Here is a 19,007-nt window from a genome sequence, read left to right as displayed (position 1 = left end):
AACAAATCGGGGTGAGAAAAAACTACTTTTTAAGGTTGATTTGGGGTGGTATATCATACACGTTATTTTACGGTAATTGTATTGTCCAATATTTACAGACTACAGTGTGTTAGCACAGCTAATATTGTAATTGTACTATTAGTTGTAAATTCACAGCAACACCTTCTGTTTGCTGCAGTGTTCCACCACTGGCCTTGGTCCAGCAGTTAGCAGTCCAATTAGCCATCTGCCTGTGTTAACGCCACCTCTCTTTTTCCTTCATGTCTCATCTCTCCGCTTTTGTCCATAATCCCAGTGGAGTACTCCGGTGTGTATGACCTCAAAACCTTTCCCTAGTCAACCGTTCTTTTGTTATGTCCCTCAAACATCACCTCTTGCATATGCGCCAAAGTGTCAGCTCACAAAGTCATACTCATTATTATTTCATACAGCTGCTGGCTTAGGTTTAGCGCTTCTTAGCTGTCAAATTTTGATTGACTTACTCAAGCCAATCTGACGTTTAGTTCAATGCATGGAGCCGTTCGGTTTCCTTTGAAACTCTTTTTGTAGTGATGAATCACATAAAGATGATCTAACTTTTCTTTTTACAGATTCAAAATCTTTTCACTTAATTTGTGTTCCTTCCCCTTGATTGCTGTTCTGATCCGAATGTAAACTAGCTTTATAAGACCCGAGAGATTTATATTTGCTTGTGGAGTCTGCAGCTAAACATCATCATTTCAATCATTCCAGTGTCTCAAACTATATCTGCATTTCTTTTTTTTCTCTCTCTCTCCTTATTCTTTCCGCCTGGCTGGGATTGCATGGTTTTCTCAGACCTTAGTTTGATTGGTAAGACCTCACCTGCTCTATCCATCCTTTGCCTGACAGTCATGTGATGCGTGCTGTGTGTGCGAGCTTGTGTTTGCTGCTTCTAGTTTTAGTGAAAATTGGCAATTATTTGATTAGTCAGTACATTTAGTTCTGTTTTCATGTATTTTCATTGAATATGTAGTGCTAAAGTAGTACAGTACATTAATTTGCTGTGAAATTATATATATAAGATGTTCCATCCATCCATCCATCCATCCATCTTCTACCGCTTATTCGAGGTCGGGTCGCGGGGGCAGCAGCTTTAGGAGGGATCCCCAGATTTCCCTCTCCCCAGCCACTTCAATCAGCTCCAGAGGCATCCAAACCAAATGCCCAAGCCACCTCAGCTGGCTCCTCTCAACGCGGAGGAGTAGCGGCTCGACCCTGAGTCCCTCCCGGATGACCGAGCTTCTCACCCTATCTCTAAGGGAGAGCTCGCACACCCTGTGGAGGAAACTCATTTTGGCGGCTTGTATCCGGGATCTTATTCTTTCAGTCACGACCCGCCGCTCGTGGCCATACTGTAGGTGAGGGTAGAAACGTAGATCGATCGAAATATAGAGAGCTTTGCCTTTCGGCTCAGCTCCTTCTTGACCATAACGGACCGATACAGAGTCCGCATCACTGCAGACGCTGCACCGATCCGCCTGTCGATCTCCCGCTGCATCCTGCCCTCACTCGTGAACAAGAGCCCAAGATACTTGAACTCCTCCACTTGGGGTAGGATCTCATCCCTGACCTGGAGAGAGTACACCACCCTTTTTCCGACTTAGGACCATGGTCTCGGATTTGGAGGTGCTGATCTTCATCCCAATCGCTTCTTACTCGGCTGCGAACCGCTCCAGTGAGAGTTGGAAATCACGGTTTGATGAAGCCAACAGCACCACATCATCTGCAAAAAGCAGAGATGCAATGCTGAGGCCATCAAACCGGACACCTTCAACGCCTTGAATGCGTCTGGAAATTCTGTCCATAAAAGTTATGAACAGAATTGGTGCCAAAGGGCAGCCTTGGCAGAGTCCAACCCTCACTGGAAACTAATCCGATTTACTGCCAACAATGCGGACCAAGCTCTGGCACCGGTCACAGCCCGTATCAAGGGGCTCGGTACCCCATACTCCCAAAGCACCCTCCACCGTGCCTCCGGTGGGACATGCCCGGAACGCCTCTGCAAATCCGATGACACAACTACCAAGTCGATCGTCGAACTGCGGCCTAGGGTGTCCTAGTGCCAAGTGCACATATGGAGACCCCTATGTTTGAACATTGTGTTTGTTATGAACAATCCGTGACGAGCACAGAAGTCCACTAACAAAACACCACTCGGGGTCTGATCGGGGGCCGTTCCTCCCAATCACGCCCCTCCAGGTCTCTCTGTCATTGCCCACGTGAGCTTTGAAGTCCCCCAGCAGAACCTAGGGAGTCCCCAGAGGGAGTGCTCTCCACCACACCCACCAAGGACTCCAAAAAAGGTGTAAAGGTACTCTGAACTGCTGTTTGGTGCATAAGCACAAACAACAGTCAGGAACCGTCCCCCCACCCAAAGGTGGAGGAAGGCTACCTTCTCGTCTACTGGGGTGAACCCCAACGTACAAGCGCCAAGCCGGGGGGCAATAAGTATGCCCAAACCTGCTCTGCACCTCTCACCGTGGGCAACTCCAGAGTGGAAGAGAGTACAACCCCTCTCGAGAAGACTGGTACCAGAGCCCAAGCCGTGTGTAGAGGCGATTCTGACCATGTCTAGTCGGAACTTCTCGGCCTCACACACCAGCTCGGGCTCCTTCCCCGCTGGCTCTTGGGACATTCCATGTCCCAAGAGCCAGCTTCTGTAGCCGGGTATCGGTCCGCCAAGGTCCCCGCCCTTGGCTGCTGCCCATCCCACTACGCACCCGACCCCTTTGGCCCCTCCCACCAGTGGTGAGCCCATGGGATATGATGTTCCTTTTTATTTTATTTTATGTTATTTTATTTTGTCAGGTATGGGCCGGGAAGTAGAAAATCTCATACAAGAGAACTCCCAACTGCTTGAGAGAAAGTAAGTTCTAAGTAAAATGTTGTATGCTATGCATGCATGTTTTTGTTAGTAATTCATTCCTGTGCTGCGCTGATAGCATTTGTCGGCTAAAACTCTCCGTTGCAGGAATGCTCTAAACGTGGTGAATAAAGACTTGATATTGAAAGTGGATGAGTTGACATGTGAGAAGGAGATGCTCCAGGGCGAGCTGGAGGCCGTACAGCAGGCCAAGACAAAAATGGAAGACAAAAACCGAGAGCTGGAGGAGGAACTCAAAAAGTAAGTCAGGGTGAATGACAATAAGACAACAATCAAACATCAACATTTGCTTTCCAAAGAGTTCATCCTTCTCAAATGTTAATGTTGCTTTACAGAGTGCGACTTGAGATGGAGGAGGTGCTACAGAAAACAAAAGAAGAAGAAGATGTGAGTCTGTGTGGACATATTTGTTGGACCTTTGTGGAGCTTAACGTGGACTTAATGCTTGTCTGCGGGTTGTAATTGCTGCCACAGAGTGACGTGCCTACAGCCCAGAGGAAACGCTTCACCAGGGTTGAAATGGCCCGAGTGTTAATGGAACGGAACCAGTACAAAGAGAGACTGATGGAACTGCAAGAAGCTGTGCGGTGGACTGAGATGATTCGGTAGGGAAATGAGTGGTCTAAAGACAAAACAAGGGAGTCCAGTCCGATGATCACAGTACATTCATGAACAATTTGAGATGTTTCTGAACATGCTCATACTCAAAGATGATGTTGTCTTCAGGGCCTCCAGGGAAAATCCAGCTCTTACAGAGAAGAAGAAGTCCAGCATCTGGCAGTTGTGAGTCCTTTTCCAATTTACTGTATTTTCTTTCAACAGCAATTCCATTTCTTAGGCCTTTTTCAGTGCAATTACTAGACTACATTTTTCTCTTATCTTCTTCGGGATTTGCTTTTGAATTGGCAGCATTAGGTAAAAGTGGTTCAGTAAATAATCTCCCAGTCCAACCTAAAGTATCCCTTACCTACTGTACCTTTTGAAACAGAACTGTCCCCCTGTTACAAACTTTGATGCATATCACCCACTATAATGTCTCATTATGCAACTGCATCAGTTTTTCCGTGAGAAACTGCTCACATTGCTTTCCTTATACCCTGGTTTCTTTCTCCTATCTCCTGCCTGCTATTTTCCATGTTGGTGTTTTCCTACTTTGTTTGCTCAAGGAGAGAACTTTAAACATGCAACGTACGGGTAACGATTTGAGCTACAGTATGTTTTGTTACAATATTAGACAATATCACATATGAGATGCTAGTGTTCTTCTTCCACAAATGGAGTTATACTGGAATTTTTGTATGAATTACTCATCAGAAAACAACAAACTAAACAAAACAAAAAATGGCTATCGTGTTTGCATACAGATTGGCGAAATTATGGCAGGCAGTTAAAATATATTGTAATTTATATATATATAAAATAAAATAAATAGGCCACTAAAATAATCACAAATGCAGTTGTAACATAAGCCAAGTTTACACTTGGTATGGCTTATCTAAAGTTGTCTCATCCTCCCAGCATGCTTGGCCGTGTGTAACGCAGTGACAAAGATTTCTGGTGGTTGTTTGGTTGTTGGGTGACACCCTGTTACTTTTTTCCTGCACTCTTCTTCACTCTTGGTGGCTCCGTTTCCCTCCTGGCTGTGTGATTCCCTGACTTCAGCTTCAGCAGACTTTTTAGCCCGTCCTCCAGCACCCCGGCCATAAAGAAGATGGAGCCCCAATCCAACATCAAATTCAACGCTCCGGGCAGCATGGTGAAACGAAGCAGCACCTTCTCCCAGTTCCCAACAGAGAAATCCAAAACTTTCGACTTCCTCAATGAAGAGTAAGTAATGTACTATGGCCATTTTTGGGGGCTTATTATTTAAGCCCCTCTTGCACCAAACTGTAATTTCAGTATGGTATCATCTCCAAGGTTACCAAAATAAGAAGGCACTTTATTTTTACAAAGCTGTCATACGTTTCATGGCAAGCTAAACTGAGCTGTACAATTTGGTAGAAGCACATCTTAAAGGGATACTTGACTCATTGAGCTATTTTTAATGGTAAGAAGATAATATTTTGTCTATAATTAATCTGATAACTTCATTCTTTTTCTTAAACAATTAATACCTTTAACTCATTCACTCCCAGCCATTTTCACTGAAGCAACCCCCTTCACACCCGGCTGTTTTACTGGATTTTGACTGATTATGCAAGGCCCATAGAATATTGTGTTCGATTGCTATAAAACATGGAGCCTATGAATCTCTTCTTTCATCAGGAAAGGTTAATGGAAAATGTATATTTCTATCTGTTTCCGTTTTGCAGCTATTAGCATTACAAAAAAGTTTCATCATTATTCACAAATCTGCTTCGGACTGTGGGCAAATGAGCTTTTATAAAATGGTTGCACTGCTGCTGCCTGCTGGCCGTTTTTGTAATAACTACCATTTCTTCAACCGTTCTCTGCAGTTGAGCGGCTGTATCAAAGCCTTCTGTATGCTCTAGCATAATAAAACTAAATAAGATAAACGTATAAATACATATTTGGGACACTTAAAACATTTAAACGTGTTTATAAGTTTTTGGGAGCAAATGAGTTAAAAACTCATTTTGCCACTTGCTGATAATCATGGCTCAGTTTGCTGACAAAACCCAGTTGAGCTGTGATTGGTCGTTACCTATTTCCTCAGCACAGGTGATGTCATTCAGTCAACAGCAAGTGGAAAATTGTGTTTTTAAAGGTATTAATTGTTTTTGAAAAATAATAACATTATGAAATTAATTCTGGACAAAATATTAACTTTTTACTGCTGAAAATGGCTCAATGAGTCAAGTATGCCTTTAAAGGGGAAGTCAACCCCCCAAAAAATTTCTTGACAACAATATGTTTCTTATATGTGACCCCACTAGTCTAAACATGACATTCTGACTAAGGTTGCATTTTTGGAATATGAGTTATGAAGCAAAATCCAGCCGTTTTTATCCATCTGAGGAGGCGGCCATTTTGCCTCTTGCTGTTGACTAAAGATGGCAGGACAGTTGCCCAGGGCTCAGGCAACGACCAATCACAGCTCACCTGTTTTGAGCTGTGATTGGTTGTTACCATAGATCTGAGCAACTGTGGTGTCATCTTCAGTTCGATAGCAAGTGGCAAAATGGCCGCCTTCTGATATTGATATTGATAACTGTTGGGTTTTGCTGCTTAACTCATATTCCACTGACGCAATATTAACCATAATACTGTATTTAGACTACTGGGGCTGCATAGACCATACTATTGTCATGAGATTTTGGGGTGTTTGACTTCCCCTTTAAAGATCTTCAACTTTGATGAATACTAAGCGGCATCTGTACCCTTTCCCAATAATATAGAAAAGACCAGTGCAGTTCCCCGTCGCGCAAAGAGCAGAAGCGAGCCCAGTACCGACAGGTGAAAGCTCACATGCAGAAGGAGGATGGTCGGGTCACAGCACACGGCTGGAGTCTGCCAAGCAAGTTCAAGGTAAGACGTCAACAGGGATGAGACGGAACTCAAGATGAGGTGTAGTCTAATTGCAAATCAGATTTTGCACGATTGCGTTGTGTGTGTGTCCTTCAATATTTTTGTTACACTGTGACAGGGGACGAATGGTGGACAAACAGAGACCAAAATCAACCTGCCCGTGCCCGTCTATTTGAGACCTTTGGAACAGAAAGATACTTCTTTGAAGGTAATTCGTCTGAATAACCACCCTGAAATATCTGACAGTCTGCTCAATTATGAGCGTGTTTCTTCTCGGGGTTCCCAGTTGTGGTGTGCGGCTGGCGTCAACCTCTCGGGGGGGAGGACGTCACACCCATCTGAGCTCGCAAAGCAGATGAAGGGATCTCAGAGTAGCCTGGACCATTTGGAGCAAGGAAACAAGGTCAGAGTGAGGATTTAAAGATTAGCTGGTCTCTACTTTGTTTGCGTTTCCTTCCTGGTAGGTCCAAGAAATGCCTAAAACAAGTTTTTGTCTACCCTTTCAGGATCAAGAGAAATTTGAGGAGCTGATCCTTCAGGATGAATTGTCTAGTCGGGTGTGGGTGTGCACCAGCACCCACTCCTCCACCAAAGTCTTAGTGGTGGATGCTGCTCAACCGTCTGACCTTGTTGACAGCTTTTACGCCTGCAACACCCATGTCGTTTGCATTGCCAGTGTGCCAGGTACATCTTGCTTTCTTAATTTATATTACAGACGCTCCCCACCTTACGAACGAGTTACGTTCCGGACGATCGTTCGTAAGGTGAATTTGTTCGTAAGTTGCTTCAGTACTATATTTTGTATTATAATTTATGTTTAAAGCCTATATAAGTATATTGAAGGTTTATATAAGTATGTTTAAGGCTTGTACAAGTAACCTGCATTGGTTTATACTGAAAAAAACTTTTAACTCTTTGACGGCCAAAACCGTTAAATAACGTTGAGTAAAATCCTAGGGAGGAGTGCCAAAGACGTTAAAAGACGTTTGTTTCAAAACAGGTGAAATTAACCATTTTCTATTGTTGATTACTGAAAAACGGAATAAGGTAGAAACAAACTTTTTATTTCTGATGAAAGATGAGAGTCCAATCTTTCATTTGGTAGTATGTGTGTTTCCATAGTCCAAACACATAATTTTCTGTGGACCTTGAAAGATCAGTCAAAATGCTTAAATCGGCTGGCACCCATGGCATCCCTTTTTTGAAAACGTCTGGCAGTCAAAGAGTTAATAAAATGGAGAGAATACGTACAGTACTGTACTGTACTACGTATGTTAGAGAGAGAGAGCGAGAGACACACACAGTATGTACATGTACGTAATAAGATAAATAAAATGAAGTTTAACTTACTTTTGGAAGATGTACTCAATGCTTAAGGAGATGATGGAGGAGGAGGAAGAGGAGGATTTTATATCATGAGAGATTCTTCGTCGTCGCTGGAATCGGCTTCAAAAGTTATTTCCTGCTTCATGGGGACCGGCGTTTCTTCCTCCTCCTCCTCGACACGTTGCTGAGCCTCCAATGAGCTCTCACAGCGCCAAGCGTCGGTATTAGCGGCGGAAAGAAGCACTACGCGCAATACAAAATCTAACTTACAGCATTTCTTTCCGAACATTTTTCGACATACTGTACGCGCAGAAATGTTCGTATGTACCGTTGTTCGTAACTCGAATGTTCGTAAGTAGGGGAGCGTCTGTATTGTTTAAAAAATAAAATTGGTTTACTGGCTGCTGGTATAGATTAGAAACTAATACTAAATATGACAGATGCCAACAAACATTAGATAGTAAATTCCTTTATTATACAACTTGACTTGTACTTGTGCATTTCGCGTGTTTTTGTGACCCACTCAGCGTTGAACATGAATATTCTTTCAGGCGCGTCGGAGTCCGATTATCCTCCAGGTGAGGAAGTGCCTCAAGACGCGGATGCAAATCAGGGCGATGTGGTCTCCCTGGCCGGCAGCGTGGCCAGTGTGGGCTCCACAGGCAGCGACGGTACCCTGGCAGCTGAAGGGACCACCGCCATCCCCCAGACAGCCAGCACAGGTGGCCTTGAGCAACCAGCGGAGCACGGCGCCATCCCTGGCTCAGGTACCTGCCAATTACAAGATTTATCACCTCATACATGCATATATAATCATTTCTCTAATCTTCACAGCTGAGCTGTCCAGGCAGACAAGCCCAGCTGAAGTTCCGACTGCGGAAGAGGCGACAGAAGCAACAGAGGCAAACGCTGGCGGAAGCGAAGAGGGAGAGGAGGATCAGGGACCCGAGCAAAATCAGCCCGGAATCTACACTGAGCATGTTTTCACTGACCCTCTGGGGGTGGGACCTAATGAGTCCTCCCCTGCCTGCTTACAAAGGTGACTGTTATACTGCGTTTTGAGGCACTTTTATTGCAATTATGGTGTCAGAATGGAAACAGAATAATCTTTTCCGTTTTATTTTTTACAAATTTACTCCACCTAAACATGCACAATAAGGATCCGACACTCAAGTCTCACTTATGTCAAATTCATACAGCTAAGTCCTTCCAGAAGGATCTTCAGCTAGCTCAGTCCTAAAAAAAATAAAAAATGCCGGCAACGTTTTTCATTTTATGCGAAATGGATGAGATTGGAATTGTGCCTTATCCAGAAAACAAAACTACCTCCATTTTCTTTGAATGACTTATCTGCTCTTTGTGATCCAGCGGCTCTATGACGACCTTGCCAGATGAATCTGACCCCTCCGCCCTGGAAGTCAAGAAGATGAGCAGCGCCCTCCCCACCATGTGGCTGGGAGCTCAGAATGGATGGTGAGTGGGAACATCACATCCACTAGAGGGTGCTAAATGTTAACTGTTGACAAACGAAATCCCAAGTTGTTAAACCAGATAAGAATTTGAAAAAAAATTCTTGTCTTCCCCAAGTCTGTATGTCCACTCATCTGTGGCGCGATGGAGGAAGTGTCTTCATGCCATCAAGCTTAAAGATTCCATCCTCAGCATAGTGTGAGTATGCAGCAGACACGCAAACACGCACAAGCGAATGTTTTCTTACCGTGACATACATGTTAAAAAGTGTCTTCTTGATACAGGCATGTTAAAGGCAGAGTCCTGGTAGCACTGGCGGATGGAACATTAGCAATTTTTCACAGAGGCATTGGTGAGCCTGTTTTTATGTTATGTACTTTAATGTGACAAATGTACATGTTTTCTGTTGATTCCAGAACCGTTCGATCATGGTCATTTATTAAAGACCATATGGAGTAGATCTTTAGTCTGCATTTTGTATGTCCTATGCAGACGGTCAGTGGGACCTAACCAACTACCACCTGTTGGATCTGGGACGTCCCCACCACTCCATCCGCTGCATGACGGTAGTCCACGATAAGGTGTGGTGCGGCTACAGGAACAAGATCTATGTCATCCAGCCCAAAGCCATGAGGATAGAGGTAACGTGAAAGGAAAAAAAGAAGCTTGTCACATGAATAATTGCAAAATGTCACATTTGCATCTATGTCGGCCGAGTAGAAGTCATTTGACGCGCACCCACGCAAGGAGAGTCAGGTTCGACAGCTGGCCTGGGTCGGAGATGGCATCTGGGTTTCCATCCGACTGGATTCCACTCTTCGATTGTTTCATGCTCACACCTTCCAGCACCTACAGGACGTGGACATCGAGCCCTATGTCAGCAAAATGCTCGGTACGCCTCACCTTTGCTGGTTATCCACCCAATTTCCTCCCACGTTGGAAATAATCGAAATAAATGACTTATTTGCTTTGCAGGCACGGGTAAACTGGGTTTCTCATTTGTGAGAATCACAGCTTTGGTGGTGTCCTGCAGCCGACTCTGGGTGGGGACTGGAAACGGCGTCATCATTTCCATCCCGCTGTCTGAAGGTAACAAATTGCCTTCTCATTTATTGTATTAAAACATTAGCCATTTTCATGCTACTCCTGTATATTGTAGACACCGAACGACAGCAACAGTCGTATTGCGTAATATTCCGCCCATGTTCCCGCATGTGATACTCTCATTTGCGCCGTCTCATTTATTTCTCTCCTTTAAAACAAAGTGAGCGACACGCTAAGCATACATCCTGTGTCGGGCTGCTCTAAATGCAACAATTGTTGCTCCCAAGGCTCCTTGAATACGAGATGACTGGGTTACCATGGATACTGGCTTTGCAGACACACTGTGCGTTCAACCGTCCAATTCAGAATCCTCTGGATGTTTGTCTCAAAACAAAACGACACAAGCAAGATTTTCGCTGTGCAAAGGAAAGAAACATGTTTGTTCAGGTGTCTTGAACTCTCCTTTCACCTTTTTAGGGTTTTCTTTTGCTCTCCTTGCTTTTTCTTCCTATGCATCATGTACGTTAGATCAATAATAAGCCACTTGACAAGTTTTCACTTATCCGGCAGCCAACAAGACATCAGCAACGGTGCCAAATTGGCCTGGCAGCGCCGTCCGGGTTTACAGTGACGAGGGCGCCGAGGGCGCACTGCCAGCTAGCTTCGTGCCATACTGCTCCATGGCGCACGCCCAGCTCTGTTTTCATGGACATCGAGATGCTGTCAAATTCTTTGTCACCGTGCCAGGTGAGCGTCAAGTGCCGAGAAGGCTGAAAAAAAGATCGACGGCATTTGATGCTTGCCGGTGGCACACTGTCATCCACTACAAAAGTTACGCCACAAATGTTGCCTTTACAAAACATGATACAGTGAACCTGTTTATCGTGGAGAATACATTCTTGGTTCAGACCTTCCACAAGCTTTGCACACATGCAGACTTCTTCAAATATACTACCTTATCGAAACACCCTTTTTAAACTATTCCTTAGTGCTGTGCCGTAAAACTAACAAATAAAACAGAGGAGACACCAAAATGTTCAACTTAACCACGTAATTGGGTCAATAGCGATTAGCACTGACATTACGGTAACTATAAATTTTCCAACAACTGCTACTTAAAGCTGCTCAATTTAGAAATGTGCCCCAAAATATCTTTACAATAGCTCCTTTTTTTTTTTTTTTTTTTTACCATTTATGCCTAAAATATTTTTTTAATTAGTAGATTAACGCATTAGCTGTTCATAATGGGAACTCCTGCAAACCTGTGGCCAATAGTTTTCAGAAAGGATTCGGGTTCGAATTTACCGCCCTCTGTCTGCTGATGTGAAGTCATGTGTGTTGTGTATGTGAAGAAAGGAAAAAGTAGTTTAATTTTTCGGCCACAGGTGGCAGTATCGATTCAAAATAAAACATTTTAAACATTCAGCAGCTTTATGGAGCAGCAATACATACAAACAGAGCAAAGCGGGGTTCACTGTAGAATTATTGATACTGCTACCTTATTGGATTCTAAATGGAGGTACAGTTTTACTATCAAAGCTCATCCCTTAGTTCTTGTTATATTCATCTGACCTTTCATCATTGGTATTTTCTTCTTGACTGACAGGTCAGGCAATGCCACCTCCTGGAAGTGCTGATTCAGGCTCTGATGACCCCCCATCTGAATCCTCGGACACAGCCGCGTCAGAGCCCAAATCGTACCTGGTGATGAGTGGAGGAGAAGGCTACATTGACTTCAGAATGGGCAAGTACCATGACAACTGCACGGAGGTGTTTATACAATGATAAGTGCATGTAAAATATAGTATAACCCGTTTTTGGGTTCAAAGGTACTTCTGGTGAAGATCACTCTGGATGTTACTTACTGTCAGTGCAAGGAATGCTTACCAAAGCATTAATCCACCTGAAGCCAAACTTAATCAGACAGCTTGGCACACGTCAAGATAAGACACTTAGGGTCGATTTGTTAAAGATTCACATGTGCTAAAATAAGCACAAACAACATAATAACGAACGTAGAGGCTGATTTACTAAACAGGCGCACTCAGGATTGCAAAACAGGCACTATAGCATTGAGGTTTATTTTGTGCATTGTGGGAGGAGTACATGCAAATAGATGAATTCAGCAATGTGATTCATCAAACATGAGATGAATTGTGGTGGTTGAGTTTGCGTCTTTGAATGGTGCATCTGATGCCTGAAAAATGAGAGGCCACAGGGAAAACACTCTTTGCCGCTCGTATAAACATTATTGCAATGCCACAAACCAAAATTATCACAACATATTGTGTATTCAGGAGTACTTCTGAATGATGACTGGGCTGACTAGGAGGCAGTCAAAGGAAGGAGTCATGCCATATCATCAAGGGGAAAACTCTTCTCAACGCAACAAAACATGAGTCAGTGATAGACCGATGTTTTTTTTTTTAGGGCCGATACCGATTATTAGTAGTCAAGGAGGCCAATAACCGATATTTCAAGCTGATATTCATTTGCAATAAAAGAGAAAATATTTGTGTAAAATACTAATCTGCGATTGGCTGGCAACCAGTTCAGGGTGTACCCCTCCTACTGCCCGAAGCCAGCTGGGATAGGCTCCAGCGCCCCCCGCGACCCTTGTGAGGACAAGCGGTTAAGAAAATGGTCAGCAGTACCTACCTTTTGCCAGCTGTCTTTTTACGCCTCCTGTTGCATCCCTTTGCCAATAATAGGCATATAAAGAATAGACAGCTTTGTTTAAAAATGATAACAAAAATTGCAAGCTTTCAGGGTCATCAGCATCAAAAACGAACCAAGTAAATAACTGCCTAAAGTGTTCTACTGTAAATGAAGTTTTCAAAATTTCAACATCATTTCTAAATTATTATTTATTTATTTTTTAAATAAAAAGTGTTGTTCCCAGTGTCAGCATCGTCTTTTATAAAGTGGACATTTGAAGGATCTTTGTGCAGTTTGTCACTTTTTTTTACTCGCGACTGCCACCTCTGGCCCAAAGCGTAACTGCACCAGCTGTGTCAGGCTCGTTCATGGTGCGCCTGCGAGTACGTGCACGATCTTAAAGCGACAGACAGCCACAGTTGGCAAACAAAGACATGACTTCAAATAAGGTAAGAAAAGCTCCGCCGCTCCCCAAAGAAACTGGAGGGTCCGCACACGCTACTATAAACAGGGATGTGATTTTTCCGCTAATTCGCAGAATTCCGCTTTTTTTTACCCGAACCCCCCCCCCCCCCCTCAAAAAAAAAAAAATTATCGATTTTTTATTTTATTTTATTTTATTTTTTTTGTAGTTCTTTGTGTATGCACATGACTCCGACAGATAACATCTTCTGCTATAACAAAGACATTTGTGGTATGCTCTAATATGAGTTACTTTTCATTTGGTCATGATATAATTATTTGTTCATGAAATTTGAACTCTTCAACATTATTTATGTGTTAACTTAGTAATCACATTAGTTAGATGTGATGATATTCTCAGTGATAGTTTTTAAAAGCAAAGGCAGTCCAATGTTTTTGAATGTGACTGATTTTGAGTTGACTAAAACTGCCATTTTATATGGGATAGTTCAATATACATTGAAAATTTATGCTGTTGTTTTGTCTATTTCTTTGTCATGTGAGTGCATTGAAAGTACTTAAAAACACGGAAAACCCATGAGCTCCGGGGGGCTTCGCCTAACCCCCCCCCCCTTGTCCCCCCACCAGGGCACTGCCCTGGACCTAGCTGGGTGCCAGCGGCCCCCAGACCCCCGGCTAAATTTTCAGATAATTTCACTTTGGTCAAATCACATCCCTGTATAAAGGGAAGATAAAAGTTGATAGATGCAGTTAGAGTAAAACAGTCAGGGCTCTTCATACTCATCTGGGCATTGGTGGAGCATGCAAAATGTAGAAAAGGCTTTAATATATTACCTTTTTAAATGGCACAATGCACCTTAACTCTTTGACTGCCAGACGTTTTCAGAAAAGGGATGCCGTGGGTGCCAGCCGATTTAAGCATTTTGACTGATCTTTCAAGGTCCACAGAAAATGTTGTGTTTGGACTATGGGAACACACATACTACCAAATGAAAGATTGGACTCTCATCTTTGATCAGAAAAAAATAGTTTGTTTCTACCTTATTCCGTTTTTCAGTAATCAACAATAGAATATGGTTAGTTTCACCTCTGTTTTGAAAGAAACGTCTTTTAACGTCTTTGGCACTCCTCCCTGGGATTTTACTAAACGTTATTTAACGTTTTTGGCAGTCAAAGAGTTAAAATAAATCCATAAACGAAAATTTGCCTGTATCTCACTGAGCGACAAATGCATGCGAATGTAGCTAATTTAGGGGTTTTGTCAGGGTTCGTAAAAGTTTCAAAAGATCTTCACAGTGCAAATTGTTTGAACATCTTACAAATCCTGATGAATTGAAAACCCCAAATTCGCTATGCTCGCAAGCATTCCCCACTCAGTGAGATGCCAGCTTTATCGGCCTTCAGATTCGTAAATTTGAAGGGAAATATCCCTAGTTGTGACCTAACGATGCTAGAAAAATGGTGCTCCTCCTCACCCATTCCACTTGCATGTGCGTGGATCGCTAATTGTGACTCACTGGCCATGTGGCATCTCAGGTGACGAGAGCGGCGAGCTGGACGGCACGTCTGAGCCGACGTCAGGCGAACAGTCGGCGCCGACCAAGGCGGAGCGGAGTCACCTCATCGTCTGGCAGGTGGCGACCTCTCTTGATTGAGCCAACGCCAGTCACAACATCCACCGCCCTCAGCCCGCATGCGCAACTTCAACTTTTTTAATTGGATAGGATTCATTCACTACTTTGTAAAAAACAAACAAAAAACAAAATATTTTGTATCAGTATTTTTTGTACAGTTTATTCCCAAGGTCAGTAGGGATGTCCAAGTGCTCCCTGCGTTGAGACTGCAAGTTGAAGACGCTTGTTGCACACAGCTGTGAATGGTGCGGACATTTTGATTAGATCAACTGGACGCCATTTCACGCTCGAGGCATTTCTGCAGACATGGAAGAAAGGGAGAAGGAACTTTTTGATTTGATCTGAACTATTATTTCATATTATACATGTTAAGACTTTTGACATTTGTATACCACAAGCCTCTGTGTGAGAGCTCAGGTATGTATCTGTTTGTGTGTGTATGTGTGTGCGTCTGTTGAACCCGCTTCTCAATTCTCTGTCAACCAGTCGACTGACATTACGCGTGTTGAGCTCGGTGGTTCTCAAACTGCGCCATGAAATCATTTTAAATAAATTTTTATTAAAACAAATATACTACCTAAACTCATTACGCCTCCTTAGGCTTATTTGAGAAATAAGAATATTTAGGTTAAAACATAAAACATTTTAAAAAAGAGAGATCCTATTGCATTTAGGGGTATACAATCATGTACACGGTAGTTACAGTATGTATAATTGGCATGAGGATTATGGGCGTGGTCGTTGTGGAGTGGGGAGTTTGTGAACCCCTGAGCTCCACCCTGTAACGCTGCACTGGAGTGGTGCAATGCAGGTTTTGGTGCCACTTTTGACAGTAGCTTGGTGAAAAGTGGCCTACCTACCATAATTTCTACGTCAACCAAGTCAAAATATACTTTAAAAACAAATATCCTGTGATCTAAATATAATTGATACACAGTTAAATCAGATTGGAAGTTGCAAGAGCAGCTGTGTGCTGTGCGTGGCGCATACAATTTTAATTCTCTTATTAAATCTGCTTTTTGTTCCCACTCTAATTTTCTAGTAAGGCTGTTGATTATTGATGAAGTTAATCATGAATTTACATGTGGGCTGTTTGGGTTGTGGGCTTTTATTTTTGAACCAGTGCATGTTTTCATTTGGGCGAGAGGAAAAGTGGCACAATCTTGGTGCTTCCCGTTCCGGTTTCATGGGCACTTTATGGTGATTGAATAGATTATTAGCGTGGGCAAACAAACAGAACTGCTCTGCGTGCCAATAAGGTGTTGCAAGATGTCATCCCAATAACAAAATGATGACTGAAGGAGGAAACGTGGAAAGGAATTCAATAATGTGTTGAGACGGTCTTGAATATCTAAAAGGTCTGTGTGCTTGTTTGTGTCAAATCAACTTGAATAGGACATTTTGGCCAAATGGAATATTTTAATGTGGCACCTTCTAAAGTTGAAAAAATGCTCACATTACTGAAGAGACTTGTGTGCAGCATCGTTCATGTTTGCATTTAGGCATTGTTTTGTATCCATCTCTGAAAATTTGAAGTATGTAATGATGACTTTAAAATGCTTGCAGGAATTGTTTTAATGTCTGAAAAGGTCAGGCCAAGTCTGGTTTTCTGTCCTTTGCCGGCATTCAAAATGATGACATTATCTAGTGTTTTTGCCATTCCAGTATTTATTTGCTTTGTAACAGAGCCTACCTTGGTTCCGAATGTAACTTTTTATCAAACCACACTATTGTGAATATAGCAGTGTGATGAGTTTACATGATTGTTAATTTTAAAGCAGTAAAAGATTTTTTTTCTTTGTTTGGTTGCAAACCACAAGGTCACATTTTGCCAACAGTAACAAAGGGTTTTGACATCAATGTACTAAGCTATGCATGTTTTTTAAGACAACACTGCAATGTTATTGGCTCTTCCGTGCCACCATTTTGGGTAGGTTGAATGTGCGTGCGTGTGCGAGTTTCGATGCAAAACACATTTGTCCGTCCATACGTGTGTGTGTGTGTGTGTGTGTGTGTGCGCGCGCGTGTGTGGCTTTATGTAATGTTTGTGTGTATTTTCCATCTGAAGAAAAAAAAATCTCTGGATGCCATAACAATTCTCCCCCTGGTTAGTGTTTGCTAAGTGAACATCATAGCCTTATTTTTAACAATCTATTAAACTCAATTTCACCAAGATCCTGCTTCCCTTCTCTTTGCTTTTCCCCATTCATTACCTTGACTGAATGGTTCAAAGTGTCGGATGGTAGAGACATATTTGTCCGTAACATTATGATGCATCAATAAGTGACTAACTACACTGGTGGCTTTAAAAGTACTGTGCAGTAGGAGCCAAAACTAAAAAGTGTTTAAAAAATAATAATAATAATTTAAAAAATAATAATAATAATTTAAAAAAAAAATCCATCTGAAACAGAACCAAGAATCCCCCCCCCCCCCCCCAAGGACGTATACTTTAGGCGTTTTTGTAGAAAAATAGAAATTCTCAATTCCATCCAATTTTAAGGAATAATGCTATATTGGGATATATAGATCCTTCATTAAAAGTATTTGTCATGTAATCTATGTTCAGTTTTCATTATGACATTGGACATACATTTTTCAGGAATTTGAAATACAGTAGATTTGTGGAACAATACGCAGTCAGCTTGCTAATTGTTGCTAAGTGAAGGTTATAAAATGCTCATAAAATACCAACATTAAGCAAACCTGTCAACACACTCACATATGTTTCTGCTTGCGTGTACATTGTCTGCTGGCATATATTTCATATACAAAGAGTGTTGGAGACTGACAAATATGCATTGCTAACAACATAACATTCACTTAATAAAATGGGGAAGTCTCAAAGGTATATGTGGATTCTAAATTCAGAGGTAACATAAATCTTCATAATTTCCTACAACTTCATACACTATACAGGTGTCTTAATGTTTATGTGACTTGTTTTCGTAAAAATACTCCAAGTATCAAAATTCACAACTATACCCTTTTGAATATGCTGTAACATTTGACATGTAATTGGATGCAGCGGTGGGAAGTAATGAAGTACGAAATCTGTGCTACTATACTGAAGTAGATGTTTCCAGTATTTGCGCGACTTATTTTTCAAACGACTTTTGACTTTTACCCCTACATTTGGAAACAGTGACCTTGCGACTACTTATTTTGTTGATATTGACAAGAATGTGTACTTGTACTTAAGTAGTGTATGAGTACTTTTGCAACCTCAGGTATGATGTTGTTCACTCTTTTATTGTATCTGTTTTATTTATTTGTTTGTAGTCTCTCCTAAATTTAGTGAAGAACCTGGCAGGAAGCTCCCGGCAGTTCATTAGTGTTCGTGTAATACTTTCATTCAATGATAGGGGGCGGTGCAGCTCAGGCTTCTGTTGGGTGCAATTGCAACATCACCAAATAAAAAACAAACAAACATGAAATTACATCACAGCATAAAGCCCATCTTCCGCCCCCTCGCTTTTTCTCCAACCCTTCGCCCACCCTCCTCTGCTAAAGCCGTGCGGGGGCTGTTAGACACGTGCGCAATGAAGCTTCTGACGTCACAGAGTGTGATGTCGCCCATACAGGGGATTCTGAGAACACAACATGCCAGGATTGTAATGCTTTACAGCTGACATGTTGCAAAAAACGGAACAGAAATGAACAGATTTCAACTTCCTGTGCCAAAGCTGCTTCCTGTGGGGATTGTTAGCAAAAATATACTTCTTAATCAAACCATTGTGTTTTGTCCACTCGGCTCACTGTGTATAATACAGCAGTATGTGCACGTTGCGCTCTTATATAACATTCGAGGCAGCCTCCTCTGTGTCTGTCCTTCATAAATCTTTGCACGTATGCATTCACCACTATACGTACCTTTATTCGGGATTATTTCTTTGTCCTGTGCCATTCGGAAGGTGTCACCTGTGTCTGTTATGAGCAAAACAAATGTCCTTCATGGGAGGGAAGCCAAGGGCAGGATCGTTTCACAACAACAACACTGCCTTTCCATAACATCAATATGGCTTCCGTTTGAAAGCTTCCTTTTACTCTGGTTTGGG

At 42.4% G+C, this 19,007-nt stretch overlaps 1 protein-coding gene across 4 annotated transcripts in view; it reads left to right on the top strand.

Moving 5' to 3' along the window:
- Nucleotides 1–17,124, top strand: part of spag9a (sperm associated antigen 9a) — a 30,867-nt gene extending 13,743 nt beyond the window's left edge. For 2 of the 4 annotated variants that reach the window (XM_077556509.1, XM_077556508.1), the window contains 21 exons: nucleotides 2,830–2,887; nucleotides 2,993–3,145; nucleotides 3,241–3,292; nucleotides 3,380–3,510; nucleotides 3,632–3,688; nucleotides 4,568–4,732; nucleotides 6,265–6,394; nucleotides 6,513–6,602; nucleotides 6,681–6,797; nucleotides 6,901–7,078; nucleotides 8,272–8,487; nucleotides 8,555–8,759; nucleotides 9,089–9,193; nucleotides 9,308–9,388; nucleotides 9,475–9,542; nucleotides 9,683–9,831; nucleotides 9,911–10,082; nucleotides 10,166–10,279; nucleotides 10,805–10,981; nucleotides 11,841–11,978; nucleotides 14,852–17,124. In XM_077556509.1, the coding sequence (XP_077412635.1) occupies nucleotides 2,830–2,887; nucleotides 2,993–3,145; nucleotides 3,241–3,292; nucleotides 3,380–3,510; nucleotides 3,632–3,688; nucleotides 4,568–4,732; nucleotides 6,265–6,394; nucleotides 6,513–6,602; nucleotides 6,681–6,797; nucleotides 6,901–7,078; nucleotides 8,272–8,487; nucleotides 8,555–8,759; nucleotides 9,089–9,193; nucleotides 9,308–9,388; nucleotides 9,475–9,542; nucleotides 9,683–9,831; nucleotides 9,911–10,082; nucleotides 10,166–10,279; nucleotides 10,805–10,981; nucleotides 11,841–11,978; nucleotides 14,852–14,970 (2,675 nt within the window). In that variant the 3' untranslated portion in view covers nucleotides 14,971–17,124. Of the gene's footprint in view, nucleotides 1–295; nucleotides 308–816; nucleotides 832–2,829; nucleotides 2,888–2,992; nucleotides 3,146–3,240; nucleotides 3,293–3,379; nucleotides 3,511–3,631; nucleotides 3,689–4,567; nucleotides 4,733–6,264; nucleotides 6,395–6,512; nucleotides 6,603–6,680; nucleotides 6,798–6,900; nucleotides 7,079–8,271; nucleotides 8,488–8,554; nucleotides 8,760–9,088; nucleotides 9,194–9,307; nucleotides 9,389–9,474; nucleotides 9,543–9,682; nucleotides 9,832–9,910; nucleotides 10,083–10,165; nucleotides 10,280–10,804; nucleotides 10,982–11,840; nucleotides 11,979–14,851 lie in introns of all 4 variants that reach the window. The other 2 variants (XM_077556506.1, XM_077556507.1) reach the window with 2 other exon arrangements.
- Nucleotides 17,125–19,007: the final 1,883 nt, after the last annotated feature.

The sequence above is a fragment of the Vanacampus margaritifer genome, chromosome 2 (assembly GCF_051991255.1).
Source record: "Vanacampus margaritifer isolate UIUO_Vmar chromosome 2, RoL_Vmar_1.0, whole genome shotgun sequence".
NCBI classification, from domain to species: Eukaryota; Metazoa; Chordata; class Actinopteri; order Syngnathiformes; family Syngnathidae; genus Vanacampus; species Vanacampus margaritifer.
Note: the sequence above shows the minus strand (reverse complement) of the source record. Positions and strands in the feature narration are given on the sequence as shown.